This window comes from Ptychodera flava, chromosome 15 (assembly GCF_041260155.1).
Source record: "Ptychodera flava strain L36383 chromosome 15, AS_Pfla_20210202, whole genome shotgun sequence".
NCBI lineage: Eukaryota > Metazoa > Hemichordata > Enteropneusta > Ptychoderidae > Ptychodera > Ptychodera flava.
This window is the reverse complement of record NC_091942.1, coordinates 40551723-40572706: the sequence shown is the minus strand read 5'-3', so window position 1 is coordinate 40572706 and position 20984 is coordinate 40551723. Positions and strand designations below refer to the sequence as shown.

Genomic DNA, 20984 nt, shown 5'->3' with positions numbered 1-20984 from the left:
CTGAGTACGTACAGTCTCAACTTATTCAACAGAACTTACTTTATAACCTGACAGATATACTGATATTTTATGACGTAAATCTTGATTTAAGCAAGTCTTGTTTACTGTAATCAGAATGTAATTAACTCTTGTTTATTTGCCATTATAGACTAATATAGTCTGATGAAATATGCAAATCTGTATTTTTACGGAATTTTTTTCCATTTTTGGTCAGGCCAACCTGAAATGAGCTATCAAAGATATCCACCTTCTTCATCAATACATGTGTCACAAAAGGTTATTCTCTACATAACACAGCAGAGCTCTGTCAACTGTTGAGTCGCTTGTTTTTTCAAAACCGCTGGTCAGACAACTTTAATATTTGGTTTACATGTCCCTAGGATGACCTTAGTGAGATAATTTCATACAGTCAGGAAATACTTAATTTTGTATCTATGTCTATAGTAGCTTCAGGGACTTTGGCCCTATGTTTAATACAGAATTATTGAATTTGAATTCACAATTTCCTATCTAATTTTTGAAAATATAATACTATTGATTTGGTGTGAAAATCATCATTCATTTAGTTGAAAAAAAGAAAAACAAAGAAGCTTTATTGACATGTGAATTGTGTGACTGATAAATAATCCAAGTATGATATTTTGATTAAATTATCTTTAAATGTTTTCAGGAACACTGTTCTCTCACCACAAAATGAAAATACAGAAGTTGATTTTGTGTGAAACTCATCAGCAGATTGAGTTGACATGAAATCCAATGTGTAATCTTTCTCACTAACGTTTTCTAACAGCAAATAATTTCGAATTTGTTTCTTTAAATTTGATTTTGTCGAGTTATTCACTGATAACATGATAACTAACACTCGTACTTAGTCTTCACATTTTAGTCTGTAGACCAGTTGCATTGCACACTCAGTTTATGTGAATTTTTTTCACCTATTTTGTTAGTTGGGAACAGTGTAGTGTGTTTTCAAACGCCAATGTACAATTTTAACTGTATAGAATTATTCTCTTTGGCATCATCAAGCACAACAGGGCATACATAACATACATGTACCAAGCGCAATTGGTCAATAGAAGAAGGATGCATTTCAAATTATATGATCATAGTGCACATTTCTCAGTTAAAAATTCATATATTTCATCAACACTGCACCAAGATATGTTTATGTACTTGTTTGTTTGATGAAAGCGTAGACCCTTAAGGGTCTATGATGAAAGCAGGCCACATGAAAAATTGCCAATTAAGACATCAAAAATTATTCTTTGATAAAAAGTTGTAATGGACTAAGTATTGAAGATTGACTAGATAATTATGTTCGTCATCTGCATTTCAATAACTTTTTGTTTCACCTTTTATTATTGATCAGTCACGACAAGTCAGCCCAGCTCCTTCACGTCCAGGTTCTTCACGTCCAGGATCACGTGCTGGTCCTTCTGAAGAAATTCAGAAAATATTGGCAGAACTGGGAGAACTTACTGGCAAACACTCTTCTTTGGATGAAAGAATAACTGCTTTAGAGGTATTTTACATTTCAAAAATTTTCACCAAGTTACATTTGTACTTAGTGGCTGTCTTTTTAGTCCCCGCAGACATAGTCCGGTGGGGACTTGTAGATTGGGTCCCGTCCGCCCGTCCGTCCGTTAGCAGCCGTTTCTCTGTCATCCCTGAGCAGATTTTTTTCACACTGTGTGTAAGAATAAAGTTCTGTGGCATACATATGCATGTCAATTTTGCGATACGATCCAATATGTTGCGATTTTTCCATGTTTTTGAGCCATAACTATCCCTGAACCGATTTCGTCCAATGTTTGTACACAGATAAAGTACTATTGCATATATATGCACGTCAATTTATTTCGTGATATGATCCAATATGGCCGCCTTGCGGCCATATTGTTGCGATTTTTTCATGTTTTTGAGCCATAACTCAACTATCCCTGAACCGATTTCATTCAATGTTAGTACACAGATAAAGTACTATGACATGTATGTGCACGTCAATTTTCGCAATATGATCCAATATGGCCGCCGGCCGACCATTTTGTTGCGATTTTTTCATGTTTTTGAACCATGACTCAACTATCCCTAAACAGATTTCATTCAAACTTGGCACACAGACATTGTATTGTAGTGTGCATGTGCATCACAATTAATGGTGCGAGCGGGCACTGTGTCATCAGCGATGACTTGTAATTTCAGAAAACGTATGGCTTATGACAGTGAAAAGAAAGTGACATTTTTTATCACTACTTGTCATAATTTACAAATTTTTAGAGCTGTTTGGCAGAAATGTGTTGGAGGTGCTGTTTTCTGCCTCCATTCCTTTAAAGTACATTTAAATATTGACACATAACCTCTGATGAATTGTAACCTCATTCTTCTTTTTTTGTCGCTAAAACATGTCACTAAACTTTGATATTTGCAGTATACTATTGATCAGAATTTTCAATTGTATTTAAATTTGAAGTTTCATGTTTTCCTTATTTTACAGTAAGGTTAAAAGAATGCTACTTTTTCTAACACTTTTTCTTGTTCAGATCATAAACAGAGATTTGTATGCAAGTAGTTATCACAACTATAAACAAAATTAAGACCAGTATTTCTACTGTATCAGTAGAAAAGGCTAAGACTTTTATGAAGATTTGTCAGTTTGTATACATGTCATACGAATTTAATGCATGTAAAGTTTTACCGTTTTGTTTCAGTGATATAGCACTTGCATGAGGTCAGAATGGAGAATATACATTCAAGTGAGAGGCATTCTGTCAAGTGACTATGTAACTTATCAACTTTGATAATAACTGTCAATTTATATAAATATGCAATACAATGCCATTGAAATTCTGGTTGAAATTTACTGGAATTGATTATGTATATTTTTATTTATACACAAGGAAAAAATGCCACAAAAGATTAATAGAGAAGAAATTGAGAGACTGTTAGCCAATCAGCGAATTCCAGATGACTTGGCTGCTCAGTTACTACAACTGAAGCAAGGTTTAGATACCTTGACCAAAAATAAAGAAAAGGTAAGGGAAATGTGCGTGAAGATATAAACCACAGTGAAATTTTTTTAGGTTTACAAATATTTCAGGTTAACAATCAGACTTGCAGATCAAATTATGGTTTCATAGACTTTATACAGTGAGATCCTTCAAATAACTGTCATGTTTACAGAGTTTAAACTTTATAGGCATCCACATTTGGGTAAAAAGATAACAAAATATTACGACATGGTGCCCTCTCAAAGATCAAGTATTTCAGGCAAATTGAAGAGGAAGGTCACTCTATTGATATGCAAATAAGCTAATGAAATTTTAAGTCTCCAAGACAAGAAATTGACCTCTTTAATCTAACAAATCTCTGGTTGTTAATAAGCTCAGAACCCCCGTACATTATACATTTTCTGAAAGGTTAGATATAGGGGAACATTTTGGTAATCACACTTCACCATTGTTTACAGAACTATCATGTGACAGGTTATTTGCATAACCTTTCAAAAATCGGTTTTCCCTACGTTTTGTCTCAATACTTCAAAATATCTGACTCAAACTTTCTGGAATGCAAGCTGTCACAACGCTTTGCAAAAGTGTGTCTCAGATTTTTTGTATCTTGCCTAGTTTTATTTTGAGCACAATTTAAAAAAAATCAACTAGGGTCAAATTCACCGCTGTGGAAGTTTTTCTGGCATAAAAATTGTTTAAGAAGGTTTAAAAAAATTCTGAGACAAACTTTGGAAGATCCTTCAGACAGCTTGCACTCACACAAGTTTCAGTCACATATCTGAAAGTATTGAAACAAAATATAGGGAAAACCGATTTTTGAAAGGTTATGCAAATTACCTGTCATGTGATAGTTATGTAAAGAGCGGTGACACTGTGATTACCAAAATCTTCCCCTATATCTAGGCTTTCAGAAAATGTATCATGTACTGGGGTTCTGAGCTTATTAACCACCAGAGAATTGTTCGATTAAAAAGGTCGATTTCTTGTCTTGGAACCTTAATGGCTGCATTACTTTAACAGTTATGAAATGTTTAAGTCAAACCATCAAATACCTATACTACAACAGCAAAAAAAATAGTGAGAAATCTGTATGCAATGGTTAAAGTTGACAAATGACAGAATACGCTGTGAGAGAAACCTGCTATCCACATGTGAGTGTGATAACAATGTAGCTGATACCCCCCTCTACTGTCTATGATTCAATCATGGTGACTGAAAAACTGGTTGTATCAAAACCATGCAGAATTATTTCAAGAATACTTTTCCTTGATGGACTGAAATGTTTTCAGTTTGTTATCATCATCAAAATTATGAGAGTCAGAATACTTCAGACCTTGGAATTAGTGTTGCAAGACACTGAGAAATGAAGAGTTGTTTCCCTTCCTTCTCCTCAAACAAACAAAACAGCCAACTTTGCTCTTTTCTAGGTACCAGTATGTTGAAATATTTTATCTGAGTGAATGGTTCAACAAAGCTAATTATTCTGTGATTACTGTGAAAATAGCCACCATATTGATCATATAATGGCCAAAACTTTCCTGTTGCAGATCACTTATACCTGATAGATTGTCTTGTGTATTAATATTTGCATTGGAGACTCACCTGTGATAGGCAGCAATATCATGAAGTTCTTTAGAGAATATTATGCGCCCTTCCAGAGGAAAGTAAATGAGACTTTAGAACTTTTCCAATTTCATGATGACCATTTGTTCTTGTAACCTCCACAAATGTAATAATCTCCACAAATGTAATATCAACCACAATTGTAATAAAATGCACCCATAAATGTAATATCGCCCATAAATGTAACAAAAATCAACCATAAATGTAATAAAAACACCAACCACAAATGTAATAAATGGTAACCATAAATGTAATAAAAAAAACACCCATAAATGTAATACTTATCAACCATAAATGTAATAAATCTATTTTGTCGTTGCAATTGAGGAATTAGCCCTTAAATATTGATCTATGTAATAAGGAAAGCAACACCACACATTATTCATTTCTTAATTGTTTGCGTTTAGTGTGTTTTGCATATTCGAAAGTGTATTTTGCGTTTCCCTGTTTTGTGTACAGAACTGATTGGCCATGGCTAGACACAGCTGTAATCTGAATGTTAGTGCAGTCTCTACTCCAGAGTGGGGAAGACTGTATAACACTACGATCCTTTAACGCCGTTTTTTTTCGAAAATTGCCGTACTTTCTTAATCAACTGCCTCAAATTCGTCTTCAGTGGATAAATTGTGTGGAATAATCGATAGATTGTCTGTATTCCTATGTTGTCCCACTTGAAGTTTGTTCCTTCACTAGGGATGCCCGGATGTCTAATTTTGTTCTACTGTGTTCAAGGTAGTGTTCGTATTGTTTTTTACTAGATTGAAATATATGTTGTCGTCAACATGTTTTGTGTCGTAAGTTTCTGTTATAGGGTTTTATATTTCTCTGTTATTTACTCTGAGTCATGTGTCATAAACTTTGTGTGGTATCACTGGTTGACGAGTTATTTTGACACTTCCTTATTATGTAATTATCAGTGTCTAGAACTGCTGTTCCGCTTCCATTATCTAACGCTTTGACCGGTACCTCGCCGTTTTCTGATAGTATTCTCAAAGTATTCTATTCTGTGTTTCGGAAAGAAAATCTAGTTTCAGGAAAGTATGCAATAACATTACACTAGTCTTATTAAAGTTATTATTTACTCAGGGCATTGATAAACAAATGATCACATATGCAAGTTCAAGTTTATTACATTTATGGTTGTGTTTTATTACATTTATGGTTAATTTGTTTATTACATTTGTGGTTGCGGGTTGTTACATTAATGGTTGACAATTTTATTACATTTGTGGTTGATTTTATTACAATTGTGGTTGATATTACATTTGTGGAGATTATTACATTTGTGGAGGTTACAGTTCTCATGTCATGATAGATGATGTACTTGAGTTCACAGATTTTAAAAATTGTTCATAGGATGTTATGATGCCACGTGTTTATGGCAAGTTAAAATAAATTGATGCAGCTTTCATTTGCCTAGTATTGAATACATGCAGCATTTGTAATGATTTAAAGTTTGCCTGGTTTTATCATTGTAGTTTTTCCAAGGCTCAACCTCTCTGCCCATGCTAATCTATTTTTTCTTCTTTCTTTTCAATCTTTTCTTTCCATGCACAACTGCTTTGCTTGTATTTCACCGTAGATTGATGAAATCAGTGAGTTGTTGAAAAATCAAAGCCATTCTGTACCAGTTACTCTTGAGGATTTGGAGGCTTTACGACAGAAGTTAGCTAGTTTAGAAGCAGATTTTGAAACGCAGTTGAAATCTGTACGTGAAAAGACACCAGTACAAAGAAGTGTCACAGTTGATAAGTCAGGGGTTAGTTTTAGTATTAGCCTGGTAGCATTTCATGTCATCATTAATGTTTAAGTTCATGAATTCAGAATTACATTCTGTCAAAACGATTGCTGTACCTTCAGCAGAATATATTTGATTGCGTGCACATCACAAAATTATTGCATGGCCGGAATACATTTTGTTTAGTACTTACATGTGTGTAATTTGGTAGGGGCATGGAATATCAGTAGATTGGTAGAATTTCAATTTCTGAGTAGAAAGTGACAATTGTATTCATATTGTTTAAGTAACCATAGTAACACTACATTGTAATATGTCATCATTTCTAGTGGGTACATGTATACATGTTTTGTTGAAATGTTCATCATGTTCATCTGCATTCTGCATGACACACTTTATTTCCCTATTTCCATCATCTTACAAGATTAATGGGAAGAGCACTGCTCTCAGAAGACTTATCATGCTTTACATGTTATCTGCATATAGTACAAGTTTTAAATATTATCATTTTTAATATGGATTCAATATTTAAATCATAATGAGTGGGTGAATATGTACAAAAGAGGTACAAACATACATACTTTACTCGTCTGAGTATAACCTCCCTAGTTCGGCAACACAAAACTGCGGTTACACTGTGTAGAGGAGGGGCCGATACTTGAGCAACCGATTATTTTCTGCCACACAAGGTCAATTAATGCTAATTTATGTAGCATTATTGAATACCACTCTAACTTTGTGTCACTTTAAAAATCCTTTTATGACAAAGAAATTGTGAAGGTCAAAAAAAATATACTGATAAGATTTGACTGAGTATTCTCCCAATCTCATGAACTGGCATGCCACATCACGTTGATACTGATAGTAAACCATAGCAAAAAGTCAGCAAAAAGTCAGCAATTATTTTCTGACTTATAGTGCCGCAATATTTTATATTTGCTGTTTCAAATCAAGCTAATCACTCAGTCCCTGGATACAGAAGTTACAATTTGTTGAAAATTTCCACTTTGATTAAATCTTCGAATGAGAAGAAAACTTAGAACAAAGACGACAAGTATTTGCCAGTTGGCATTGATTATAAGATTATGTCAACTGAACACATATGCAGTGGCTGCATGTAAAAGCAACTTAAACATTCCAAAATTAAGCCCTGTATGTAGTATTAACGTAGCCATTAATCTTACACATTCATTTTGGGAAGGTGTCTGTTTCCCAATACATTCATTCTCTGTCATGTCAATATTGTCAACTTGTCTGTCTTTGTACCTGTTTGGCATGCCAGTTTATATTTATGTTATTTATACTCATTTACTATAGATAAAGTTGAATTTGTCATAAAGAATGATTGTCCAACTAAAAACAGCTAACTAATTTTCAGCTGATAGTGATTTTAGAAACACTGTGCCAATTGGAAAGGGAGGTCACCATCGTGGGAGAAAAAGTAATGTACACGTGCTTAATTAGAAAATTACATAGAAGGATATTGATGATGAAAAGGTTGAAACTGTATAAGTTTTATAGTTTTCATTTTTTCATACTTTGCAAAATACAAGTATTGATTGCAGTCTTTGTCCAAGAAAATGAAGGATTTAGAGTGTCCTGTACCAATGAGTGATTTGAATGTGATCAACATAGGAACATTCACACAGGATACTCCCCGAATTGTTATCTGATGCGCTCATATCGTATCTGTGAGGTTTTTTAGATACCAATGACATTTCTGACAGCTGTTTAAACCTTTCAAAAACATGTAGACTGTTGATAATTACACAGGCAGTATTGCTTTTCAATTATACAGGCACACATCTCGAAAAAATTTTGAACTTCTCAGAACTGTGCAAAATCAAATGTAAATAAGTGTCAACTGACATATGTGTTTGTAAATATACAATAACAGCCATCTTCTGTCCTTTCTGTTCGCGCTTGAAAAACTGTTTCTTATGATTTGTGAAATTGTGAAAATGCAACCTGGATCACTGGCCTATCATGAAATAAAGGGTGCCTTAGGGAATATTTTATGCAGAAGCTTTCTTATATAGATGATATTTTTGGCAAGTTCTATGTTTACATAAACTGTAAATAAACCACCATAAGACATTTGTTTTTGCTAGTTGTAAGTACATGCAGTTTTTCTGACATATATGTAATACATATGTTTTTATTAATGTTTTGTTAGAAAATAAGTGTTAATATTATCCCTTGTGACTGTTTCTACCGTTTCATAACACATAAAGCTGTAGTTCAATTTTATTCAAAAGTCTACCATATCTGTGCAATGATAGTCAGTGTCTTTCTTCTCTGTTGTAGTCTAACAACATCAAAGAGTTAGAGCAGAAACTTAAGGAATTTAGTGAGGAATTGCACAAGAAGCTTGTAGCTTTGAAGGAAAAAAACTCCCTATTGGAGAGAAGATTAGATAAATTTGATGAGAAGATAGATAAGAGACCAACTCAGGATAAATCAATTAAGAGACCAGCTCAGGATAAACCAGCAACTGCTGGTGGAGCGGTGGTAAAGATAAAATAATAATTGTCCTCATAGTCACTTTATTTCCTGATTTTAACTAAGGAGTGATTATTCATGGTGGAAAATTACTTTAAAAGGGGATTACTGTAGGATGAAACTTGGTAAATATTTTAATGTATAGTGGAAACTAATACTTGGTGCTGAGTTTACAGACAAGTAAACATAGTTTTTAATAAACATATTTGATCTATTATATCATATTCAGTTTTCCCGTTTTGCTGTAATAAATATTAAACGGTGTCAAAAAATATGAAAGTCAACCTTGGTATACTAATACATGTACATGTAGTTCTACCATGTGTTGTATATTTATTATTATATTGATTTGACCATGTGAAAGGGGTGTAACCTTGTATGACAGGAGGACAATTTAAAAGTACTGTTTAATACGGAACAGTGTGAATTTAGCCAGGGGGTTTAGATGACTTTGATGTGTTTTACATATACAGCATCAATGTACTAAGTTTATGTCACTTCTCAAGTAATATAATCATTGAAAATGGTTTTCTCTGCAGGATGGTGATCTTGTCAGCAATATACAGACAGCCTTGCTGCAGTTACAGGCGGACATTGAGAAAGTTACCAATTCTTGTTCTCAATTGGTTGATGAAGCTAATGCCAAACAGAGACACATTGATGTAAGTATACTTGGGATACCATGCATCAAGTAGAATGTTTTGAATGCACTCTACAGTACAGTTAACAATCACTGTATTTTATTTAATTCCAGTAACCAAAGCCCCTTGGCTTTTATCAGTTAAAAGTTTAGTCAAACCCTATCAGCTGTATCTTTATGCATTTTACCATGCAAACCAATCTACGGAGAGATGTCTTAGATTCCCATTGTTACTCCACATTGTCCTTGAAAATGTCACTATTCTAATCCTAGTGGATAAATTTGGTCAGTTAAATTCAGGCACATATGCATATATTTTCAGCTGTCATATTTGAGTTGTGACTCAAAAAAATATGTAGTCATTGAAAATATGTAGTCGTATATGTAGTCTTGTGTTCATCACCGATATATGAAAAACATTCTTTGGTTCCTATTTGGTAAGCGTTTTTACATAATAATGTAAGCTACATTTGCTTTCAAAGCATCTAATTGAAAAGCATGCAAAAGATACATCTAGTGGGGCTACAAATTTATCTGACCAAATGTGAGCAAAGTGTCATTGACACTATCTTTTAGAGGTTATCTCCAGAACAGTTTATCAGATTGGAATCATATCTGGTTCAAAAATACTGATGCAAGAGCCTGTTTGATTATTTGTGGGTGTAACTTGAATTCCAAACGTGTGCAAATAGTGCTTAAAACATCAGACATATGCAAATATGCAGTTATCAGATTTGATAAGAAAGTCTTGTTATAGATATTATCACACAAAGATGTTACATTACTGAGAAACAGTGCCTTTTCAATTTATTTCTAACTCACAAATCTAGCAAACTTACATAATTAGGGATGTTCTGGTATATTCAGAACTAGAGCAATTAATATATGAAAGTTTCCATTGATATTGATCTAAATAAGGTGTGCTTGGAATGATAGACAGTTGGTATGTCATGTCATGTCATGTATAAATTACTGATTTGTGCATGTGATTACATTTTTTGCAGGCATTGTATACTTTTATTGACAGACTGCAAGAAATCAAAGCAGATAAGGAACATGTTACCATGGAGATTGATGTGGTAAATTTTCATATTTCTTGTTTACACTTAATATGCTGATTCAAGTTTCTTTCCTGCATAAGAGGAAATTAGCATCCTCTAAATGGATTTCTCTTTAAAGGCATTTCTGGCGATCCCTGGGATCACCTTTGTTCTGGTCTGTGAGAGGATTATGGAGGTGTGATAGCCTTTTGTTTTTCATTGAAATTATAATCTTGTTGGCAAATTTTCGGATGAGATAATCTGGCACCAACGAATGCCTTTAACTATATGCCAATTAGCAATTTGAAAATGAAATGTAGATATCTACAAAACTGTACTTTTTCTGTGTCAGTAGGTTAAGTAAGATGTAAGGTTTCATCCGTAAAATTTGAAGGAACACTGATCTATCCATATTTCAGTTATGTACTGACCGTCATTGACCATCAATTTTGTCTTCCTGTGATTGCACAATGCTATTGGTTCCAGAGACCAGCTCTTGAACTGTTAGTTTTTGCTCACTTTCTTTCTTTCTTTCTTTCTTTCTTTCTCTCGCATTACTACCTTAGAACATGCTATATACAAATTTTACCTTCATTACCCAGAATGCATTGCGACACGCTTATGACATCGCTCAGTTTGGATGGGTTTCACGGGGATTTCTTGTTTGTTTATTTATTTTTTATATTGCATTGTACAAATTTTCAAATTGCGTTCAGCTATTAATAATTCTAGCTTTCTTTCGCTTTGTTTTTTGTTGCTTTTTGATTTTGATTTTTCTCTAAATACTCATGGTACGTGGCGCTATACTGTACGTCATACGCCTTATGGTACGCTGGTTTTCGCCTGAGTGCTCATGGGTTGAATGAGATTAACAATGGTGGCGGATACGAACGCTTCCCTCACATAGAGGGAGAAAAGTAGGCTTTGCCTAAAATTTACAAGCGCGGCTGGGCACATTATGTACCTAGGCGAGGTGGGTGTGCTCAAAAACGAAGATCAATGCAAAATTTGGATTCAAAATCGGCTGTTTTCAGCGGGGAAACTGCCCGCCGTATTTCTGAGGAGCCACCAGCGGTTTTTTTTGCTCACGTGTTGACACACGTGAGCATATGTCGCAGCGATGTCTGTCTGTCTGTGTGTCTGTCTGTCTGTCTGTCTGTCCGTTTGTCTGTCTGTCTGTCTGTCTGTCTGTCTGTCTGTGTGCTCAATATCTCAAAAACGGCTCATCAGATCAGAATCAAATCTGGTATATAGATTCAGTTTGCAAATGGTAAGAACTGATTAGTTTTTGGTGGGTGTGGCTTGCTTACTTTTTGCTAATTTGCATAATTAATGATTTTAGAAAAAAAAACGGATATATATTGACAACGATTGCACTTAGTTTGATGAGATTTGCTACAAATGTTGATCACAACAAGATATATCAGCTGTCAAAGATATTAAGGGGTGACATAAAAGATAATGGATAATTTGCATATGTAATGAACTTTCCTAATTAGGGATATATATCTGATTTGACTTGATCAAAATTGACAAAACTTGGTATGTATATTAAAGATACTATGATTTAACATTATTGAAATTCATTAAGCATTTTTACTTCAGCCAAATACTTATTTGCATATTTAATAAACTTTCCTAATTAGATATATAAATCTGAATGGACTTTGCCAAAATTGATGCAACTTGCTATGTACATTGAAGATACTATGATATAACATTGTTGAAAGTCATTAAGCAGTTTTACTTCAGCTAAATACTTATTTGCATATTTAATAAACTTTTCTAATTAGATATATAAATCTGAATGGACTTGACCAAAATTGATGAAACTTGCTATGTACATTGAAGATACTATGATATAACATTGTTGAAAGTCATTAAGCAGTTTTACTTCAGCCAAATACTTATTTGCATATTCAATAAACTTTCCTAATTAGATATATAAATCTGAATGGACTTTACCAAAGTTGATGAAACTTGCTCTGTACAATGTACATTGAAAATACTATGATATAACATTGTTGGAAAGTCATTAAGCAGTTTTACTTCAGCCAAATACTTATTTACATATTTAATGAACTTCACTAATTAGGGATATATATCTGAATTGATTCGACCGAAGTTGAAGAATCTTGCAACATATATTGAAGATACTATAAAACAACATTATTAAAAGTCATCGTTTACTTCAGCCAATTCCTAATTTGCATATATAATGAACTTTCCTAATTAGGGATATTTATCTGAATGGACTTTACCAAAGTTGATGAAACTTGCTATGTACAATGTACATTGAAAATACTATGATATAACTTGTTGGAAAGTCATTAAGCAGTTTTACTTTGGCCAATTCCTTATTTGCATATTTAATGAACTTTCATAATCAGGGATATTTATCTGTATTGACTAGACCAAAGTTGACGAAACTTGCTATGTACATTAAAGATAGAACATTATTGAAAGTCATTATAATAAGCATTTTTACTTCATCCATCTCCTAATTTGCATATTTAATGAATTTTTGAAATTAGGGATATATATTTGAATTTACATGACCAAAATTGATGAAACTTGCTATGTACATTAAAGATACTAGGGTATTATGTAGGCTAACATTGAAAGGCATTAAGCATTTTTGCTTCAGCCAATTCCTAATTTGTGTATTTAATGAACTTTCCTAATTAGGGATATATGCTTGGATTTATTTGATCAAAGTTGGCATAACATGCTATGTACATTGATGATTATACCAGGTTATACCAATATTGGAAGGCATTTCGCACTTAAGTTTTCATGTCAGCTAATTTATAGTTTGCATATATAATGAGCTTTCAAAGCTTGGAATATATAGTTTGAAGGTTGAAGGACTTGATCAAAGGCAATTACACTTGCTATATAAAGTGGTGATACAATGACAGCAGTCAAAGAAATTAATTATTTTTATTTCAGCTAATTACATATTTGAATACTTAATGACCGATAGAGTTAATCTGTGCTGAATATTGTTCATTATGTTGATCATAATACTTTCAATGAAGTTGCAAACATGTGGCAAAGGTTCAAATTTACACATAACTGCAATATATAATGAAACACGTGAGCATTTACAGTTCATATCTGGTCTATATCAGTCTGCAGGGCTGTGGTGGGAGGCTGTTTAACCCTGGTAACACACAGCCCTGCCATGCAGAGCTAGGCATAGCATAGTGAACTGTCTGTCACCGCACCGGCATGCGTTGGCTGCACGTAAAAGCAACTTAACTTTCCAAGATCAAATGGTCAGTATCTTGTGAAAACAGCGACATAGCAATGAAAATTGTTTTAGTCAGTGGTATAAACTCTTAACAGATGAAGCGTTAATTGCTTTTAATCAAATGAAAATGCATGTGGCCTCGGTTAGGTCCGATGTCTCCTCTCGTCTGATATACATTTCCGTGTGTTGTCGTCCCCGCATGTATCTGTTGCGTTTTTACCGTACATGTAGGCATTTGTAATCTGTGTACTGTAATTCCCTGGACTGCCTTGCTTTTAGTTGTATTCTGTTGTTCTGCATATTAAAATCCCAAGCACTCTTTCATTCTGTACCAATCTTCGTCACACACTGTCTTTTCTTCCGCTGCTCTGGTCTCTGGAACTTCGCTTTTGCTTGCAAATGCTTTCTAGTTATAATTATTCCATCTGCTATCCCTATTTTAGTCTCTGGATTATCTCAATTATAAATCAGTCTGTAGATCTATTTTTGTATGTTGTTGAGTGCATGTCACTATTAGTGGTTTGATCATATAGTAAGACCGCATGTAGCAAAAAGGAATTTGACATGTTTAAAGTCAATGGGCAATCAGGTCTTGATTGATTGATTGATTGATTGATTGTATCTCCAATGTATTTGATAATATCCATTGTTAGATCATTTAAGTAGACGCCCTTTGTATTCTTCTGTGACCCTTACTATAGTTATGTTGTGCCATTTATATGATTATCATATCTTTTTTGAATTTTAAATAGAAAGCAGATAAGAGGAGCTTGGAAGGCAAAGTTAGTCGTCAGCAGTTTGAAGGAACTGTCGGTGAAATCTCCAAAAATGTTGATGACCTTCTTACTCGACTTGGTGGACATGTAAGACATCAATATTTCCTAGTTTATTGTTGTAAAACTTGTTGCCATATCTTGCTATAGAGATATAGATACATTACTATATGGCATTGCCCATGTGGAACTATGAAAGACTGTGTTTTCTTAGATCCTCTACGAAGATTGTAAACCATTTGCGTGATAAAGAAAGAAGTCACAGCCACCTTCAAAATTTCTTAGTCCATATCATCATTTCATATTTTGAATGTAATGGATACTTGCCTTTACTACCCATTACTACCCATTGCATATAAGTTCTGCCTATCATGTTGATTGAACATGAAACAGTTCTCAGGTAATCCGGCATTGGGAATAATGTACCGGATTTTTCTGAGAGTACTCCCAGGGCCGTTAAACAGAAAATGGCTACATTGTCTGCTTCACACCTGTAGCTAAATAACGGCCCAGGGCCGTAATTCGGTAAAAATTTACCGCCAATTAACTAAAAAGTACGGGATTTATTCTCTGGTCGTTCTACGTCACGACAACCCGCGTCTATGTCATCAATTTTGGTGCGTCGGACCTTTTTTTTTGTCGATCTTCGGTGTGCTCGTAAATATGTAAACAAACAACATGGCGGCCGATGTTTCTCCCACGATCAAAAGTCATGTAATGAAATCGATATTTTCACAGACTACGACATTACTCATCCGAACAATGTAAACACAAGAGTGTACCGCCTGTATATTCCGAAGGAATTACGTGAATAATTTGCGGAAACAACGAACTCAAAGCTGGTCGGGTATACCGTGGGTTCCGTACGCATTGCAAACAGGGTCAGGCGCGACGTTTACAGTGTTCGCGCCGTCGAGATTCAGTCGATATTTGTTCCCGAAAAATAGCGTATCTTCGTCTGTGATAAATTTCTAGGACTATACTACATTTGAAATAGAGTATAACTTTGCGGAAGGTAGCCTACGTGTAGACCGAGAGCTGTCATTTGCTCCACACACGAACGAACGTGAGCGCTAACGCACACGACGGACGACTGGAAATGATTGACAACTTGTGCACGGCGTACTGATATTTATTCCTAAAGTAGTTCAAAAGTTTAAACGCGGAATCGTCATGGAAAACTTATTTTATTTTGCAAAAAATAACGAATTCTTGGCTTGTGCATGTGATAAGTATATTATTCCCTAATATTTTTCTTCGTTCAGCTCGGAAAATACTCGTGACGTAATGACCGTGTCACCACTCGTCTTCGACTCGTGGTGACACGGTCATTACGTCACTCGTATTTTCCTTCGCTGAACGAAGAAAAATGTTAGGGAATAATATCTAATTATCACATGCCTCCATGGTTTGTCGAACGCATTCAAATTTAAGCGAAGAAAATCATCGATCAGATTTTGACGTGTGCACGTGTTCTGAGGTTGACCTAGTTTGTAAGTGTGACAAGTTAATCAAAGTAGTCGAACGTGTGAAAATAGATACAGTGTTTCACATTCGTTGCACGCAAAGAGGTCAATAATCGTAAACAATTGTGGATCATACCATTTCTACTAGGGATTACTACTACTGTTACGTTTGTGAATGCAACAAATTACGCGAAGAAAATCATCAGATTTTTGTATCAAAGCGAAAAAAACCTGAAAAGTAATGATGTACATTAAATAAAAAATAATGAAACAGAGTTATTTTTTATGATAGTCATTTTATTTATTTCATGATCCCCATCGTGCAGAATGGAAAATTCCTGGCTCCTGCTTCATCTGTCAATCATTGTCGGCATTGTGTGGCAAACTCTAACATTGACTTTGCGTTCTTCTGGATCATTCCACCTGCATTTTAGTAGCATAAATAGGGGGATACGGACATATATCGCCGAAGTAATTATCTTAGAAGTGTAACTTATTTTATTTTGTACGCTATATAAAACTTTTTGACCTTTGCGCAGGTAATTTTTTTCAAGGGGAGTCAAGTTGAAATGCCGTAGACAAAGGTTGAGATGAAATTTAAAATTCTTAATAACGGCCCACCCCCCCAAATAACCGCCCATGGGCGGTTTTTCGAGTGGGCGTACTCTAAGAAAAATCCGGTACCAAAAGAAAATCACAAAGAAATGAATTCTTTATTGTGTGTTTCAAAATCTAAGTCCTTCTCTGAAAAAAAACACTTTTCGTAATGTACAGTTTTCTCTTTGGACATTATTATGTATATTAAGACTGAGCTAAGGCAGGAAAAAAACAAACAAACTTTTAACAGTCTTTCAAAAAGAATGTTGTAAAAAGAAAAGGAGACTGCCTTAATAATGCAAGGCAAGAAACTGAATAGATGTCAATTTGTCAAGATATTTTGTGATTACTTAATAGAAGTCAGTATAAAAGGCAAAGTTGGATGACGCAAAGTATACAGTGCTTCATGTGGCTCAATACTCTCCAATTTTCATGCTAACAGTGTTTTGTGGCTCTGAAATATGAAGCAAGACTAAAAGTAAATAAACGAAACGAAAACTGTAAGCAAGCAGCCTTTTAAGGGATGTTGTGAAAACCACACATGGACAAACTAAACATTCCATGGTTACTTTGACTTCCATATGCAAACAGAAGAGCACATCTGCAGAGCACTAATATTTCCAATATTGTGTTCAACAAATTTATTTGGAAACTTTATTGACCTTTACTGTATCTTCTCAATGTATTTTACAGCAAGATGCGTTTGATCGTGCCATACACCAAATTGAATTGGATATTGACAATAAACTTGACAGAATGGAATTAGATCCTTTGAAGGAATATTTGGAGAATCGAATCAAAACTGCTAGTGCCAAAATGATGAAATCAATAGCGCCACCAGTTGATGAACATGATGATGCAGCTGGATTTAGACGGTAAGCTAAGATTCCTTTCAAATCTTAGGTTTTCTGGATATTACGTACTCTTTCCAATTGTGCAGTTTTTCAGTGTATTTGAAACTTCATTTGCAGGCATGTTTGTGATATTGTAGAATCATCAATAATGTCTAAGTTAAAATCTAATAATAGTGTTTTCTCATTCTCTTTGATCATTAAGGCCTGTAGTTCAGAAGGTACACTGCATCTCCTGTGACAGACCAGTTGACTTAGCAGCTCATGGGTGAGTGTTTTGTTGAAGCAATTCAAATCTTACTTGGTTGCATTATGCAATTCATTCTCATAGGTGTAACAGTCCCTTTAACATCAAGGTAGTATCCACCTTGGTATTGTACATCAACTTTCGCTCAAACTTTCTCCAAGGAAACTTTAAATCATTCCTTATCAATATCAAGCTTAAAAGTCAGGAGTCACAATGCAAATCAAGTACAAGAGATACAAACATACAAATTTCCAAATATTTATTAAGGTTACTATTTGTTCTGAAGGTGATTCCCCTCAAAATATTTGTAATTTCAAAAATGTGGATAAAATGTCACCAATACATGTATGATCTAGGTTTTGGTGCATATGAAACCAGATATGTTCATGGTATATCGTTTGGTTTTGTTTGAGATTCAGCAGGCTGATTTTCATGGAGCAGTCAACTTTATTTTAGTTCTCATTATGCCATATGTATATATCGCAATATAGGAGGTATTCATACTGGCTTGAAAAAATGCCTGCCAACTGTGTGTGTGTGTGTGTGTGTGTGTGTGTGTGTGTGTGTGTGTGTGTACTTCAAAAAGTCTGAAAACTGCAGCATCTACTGTCTTGGTATTTGGTTTTCAGGTGCATCATAGGGTGATTATGTGAATTTCTTCAAATGAACGTGTAAATGAGATAGGAAAAAGGGTAAAATCATTCAAATGCTGAAACTCTGGAACTGCTGTCCAGAATCACTGAACGTTTTGTTCGTAGGTACCTGACACAAACTATGCAAATTTAACCATTTCTTAGGGATATGAACCATTTTCTATTTTTAAAATATTTTTTTGCCATTTTTGGTCAAAAAACCATTTTTTTCAGAACTGAATTTTTGGTCTAAATTATCGTAGTTCAGAACTATTCATCAGCTTTTAAATTTGGTATATTGGTTCTCCTAGAAATGACCTTGTTGAGATATGTGCAAATTGTAGTGAAATCCGCAGTGTAGTATTTTTAGTATTTTTATTATCGTGTTTTTTGGTCAAGAAATCATGTCGTTCAAAATTACAAATCTGATAGCTTTGACATTTGGTAAACTGGTTCCTAGGGATGACCTATTTGAGATGTTTGTAAATTGTTGTGAAATCTGGAATGCTGTTAAGACTTGTAGAGGACCAGGATGATTGATAGAATTGTAACCATTTTCACATATTTTTAAGCTTGTGTTGTCAACTATAGATCAGCAACATTGATGCAAGTTTTACTTGTTGGAACTCAAATGGCATTATACTTCGTTATTGAGCTCAGTAGCCTTTTATAACCCGCCCCAGGGTTAGAACAAGTGTGGGTTTAGCACAAGTACTCTTGTTTTATTCGGTAGCTGCTGTGCAGTCATACATTTAAGGGATGAGAAGGTCTTGTTATTGTTACAAATTTGATTGCAATTTGTGATATGATTTGATGATTGCAATTTGTGAATCAGATATGGATTGCCGACACAATCTTCTCATGTTCTTGTTGTCAGTTAGACATCAGGAACCATTTCAACTATTGTTTGAGAAATCATCATTATTCATGTCATTCTGTTTACTGATATGTAATACTACCAGTACAATACAATTCTATCTACTTTCTACTATCTCTGCCAGGCCTGTACCATCTCTACCAGAATCAAAGCCACTACCAGGCACACGTTCTGGTCGTCCATACACCACTTTTGAACTGGAACAAATACGAGCTCATCAAAAAAGGTATGCATATTTCATTTTATTTTATTGTCTGATTTATAATGTATCTATAAATATGTTTTTAGGTATTAAATAAATAGAAAACAACAAAGTTAAAAACCAAAAAATCCTTAATAAATTGAAAAGAAAAAGAGAAAAAAATAGTAAATAAAATGCATGTAAAAATGACAATACATAAAATAATGCCAAAAAAATACAGAAAATGGCAAAAAGAAATTAACCCAGTAAAATTAGCATCACAAAAAGAAGATTTAAAGTAAATTTAAAAGGTCATTTTCAGGGAGTCAGAAAGAATACCGTTTTAAAAGTGACATACAATTGAGGAAGATTGAAGATCATGAAACGATCTATTTTCATGATGATTTGGTCGCCATGTATGGTTTGAATGATATGTTTGTACAGGGAAACTCATAACATTCCTGAAGTGACATACAGTACTTTTGCTGGATTTTAAAGTTGCATTTCCCAATTCATCGCTGTTTCAGATATTTCTTTGCTCTTCTTTGTCCAGGAACACAAAACAATTCTTACAAGGTTGTTTTTGAAAGCAGTATTGAGGAATTGTTGATTTCTATGAATTGGAATTTGTGACTTCTGGCTTGGATGTTTTAAGTCAATAGATAATCTGTTTTATTCTTAATGTTTCAACTCTCGTTTTCTTTTCTTTTCTTTTCTGTTTAATCCCTTTAAATATATTTACCTTTCTGTCAATGCACAATTCATCATAATAATCTTGATTATCCCTATGAAACACTCATGTAATGTGTTGTTGGATTTTTTCCTTTGTTTCATATCAACTGACTCATTGTGTCATGACTTGTACTAACAGTGGACGACCAGGTAGAAATATGATCCACTTTGACCGATCCATTGCTGAGCATGAATTAGCCAGAAAACGTAAACAGGATCTCATAGCATATATGGTGCATTACAAAGATGCCAGACCTGATGTCTTTCCAGTCAAGTAAGATAGGCTTAGCTAGATTCTGATTTCCATGGAAATAAATAGCACTGAGTTTAGATAGAGCTTCAGAATTAGCACAATCCATGCACCTTCCCATACACACCCAATGTACAAGTTGAACAGGGCACTAGTGCTTACAAAGTTGGGTGTTAACAATCATGAATTCTAAGGGACTGGTCAGTTTCTTCGGCCTGGGGGGGCCGGTGGATTATTTTTTGCCAACATGAAAAAGTGGCTGACCCCCCCTATTCCAAATTTTGAAAACAGGGTGACCCCCCTATTCCAAATTTTGAAAACAGGGTGACCCCCCCCCCCTGCACGCGACAACTGTAATATGTAATAATATAATACTGTAATATATTATGTAATATATATATATAATATATATATATATATATATATATATATATAATATTTTACATACATTTATATTTTAACAGTCATTCTGTGTTTTAATGAAATTGTTGGCATGTCAGTTGTAAGATACGAATTTCAAAGTGTCAATCTTAAAGTTTGAATACAGTACATTTTGAATGAGCTGTGAATG

The 20984-nt window shown here is 34.3% G+C and overlaps 2 protein-coding genes across 12 annotated transcripts in view; both read left to right on the top strand.

Annotated features, from left to right (window-relative positions):
- LOC139152188 (regulator of G-protein signaling 9-like) overlaps positions 1-20984 on the top strand; it is a 159506-nt gene that overhangs the window by 23111 nt on the left and 115411 nt on the right. The window lies entirely within an intron of this gene.
- LOC139152187 (glutamine-rich protein 2-like) overlaps positions 1-20984 on the top strand; it is an 83022-nt gene that overhangs the window by 40254 nt on the left and 21784 nt on the right. For 5 of the 11 annotated variants that reach the window (XM_070725309.1, XM_070725307.1, XM_070725313.1 and 2 more), the window contains 10 exons: positions 1370-1522; positions 2898-3032; positions 6214-6390; positions 9411-9533; positions 10516-10590; positions 14560-14670; positions 17337-17518; positions 17700-17762; positions 19375-19476; positions 20303-20437. In XM_070725309.1, coding sequence (XP_070581410.1) covers positions 1370-1522; positions 2898-3032; positions 6214-6390; positions 9411-9533; positions 10516-10590; positions 14560-14670; positions 17337-17518; positions 17700-17762; positions 19375-19476; positions 20303-20437 — 1256 coding nt within the window. The remainder of the gene's footprint in view (positions 1-1369; positions 1523-2897; positions 3033-6213; positions 6391-9410; positions 9534-10515; positions 10591-14559; positions 14671-17336; positions 17519-17699; positions 17763-19374; positions 19477-20302; positions 20438-20984) is intronic. The other 6 variants (XM_070725318.1, XM_070725316.1, XM_070725317.1 and 3 more) reach the window with 3 other exon arrangements.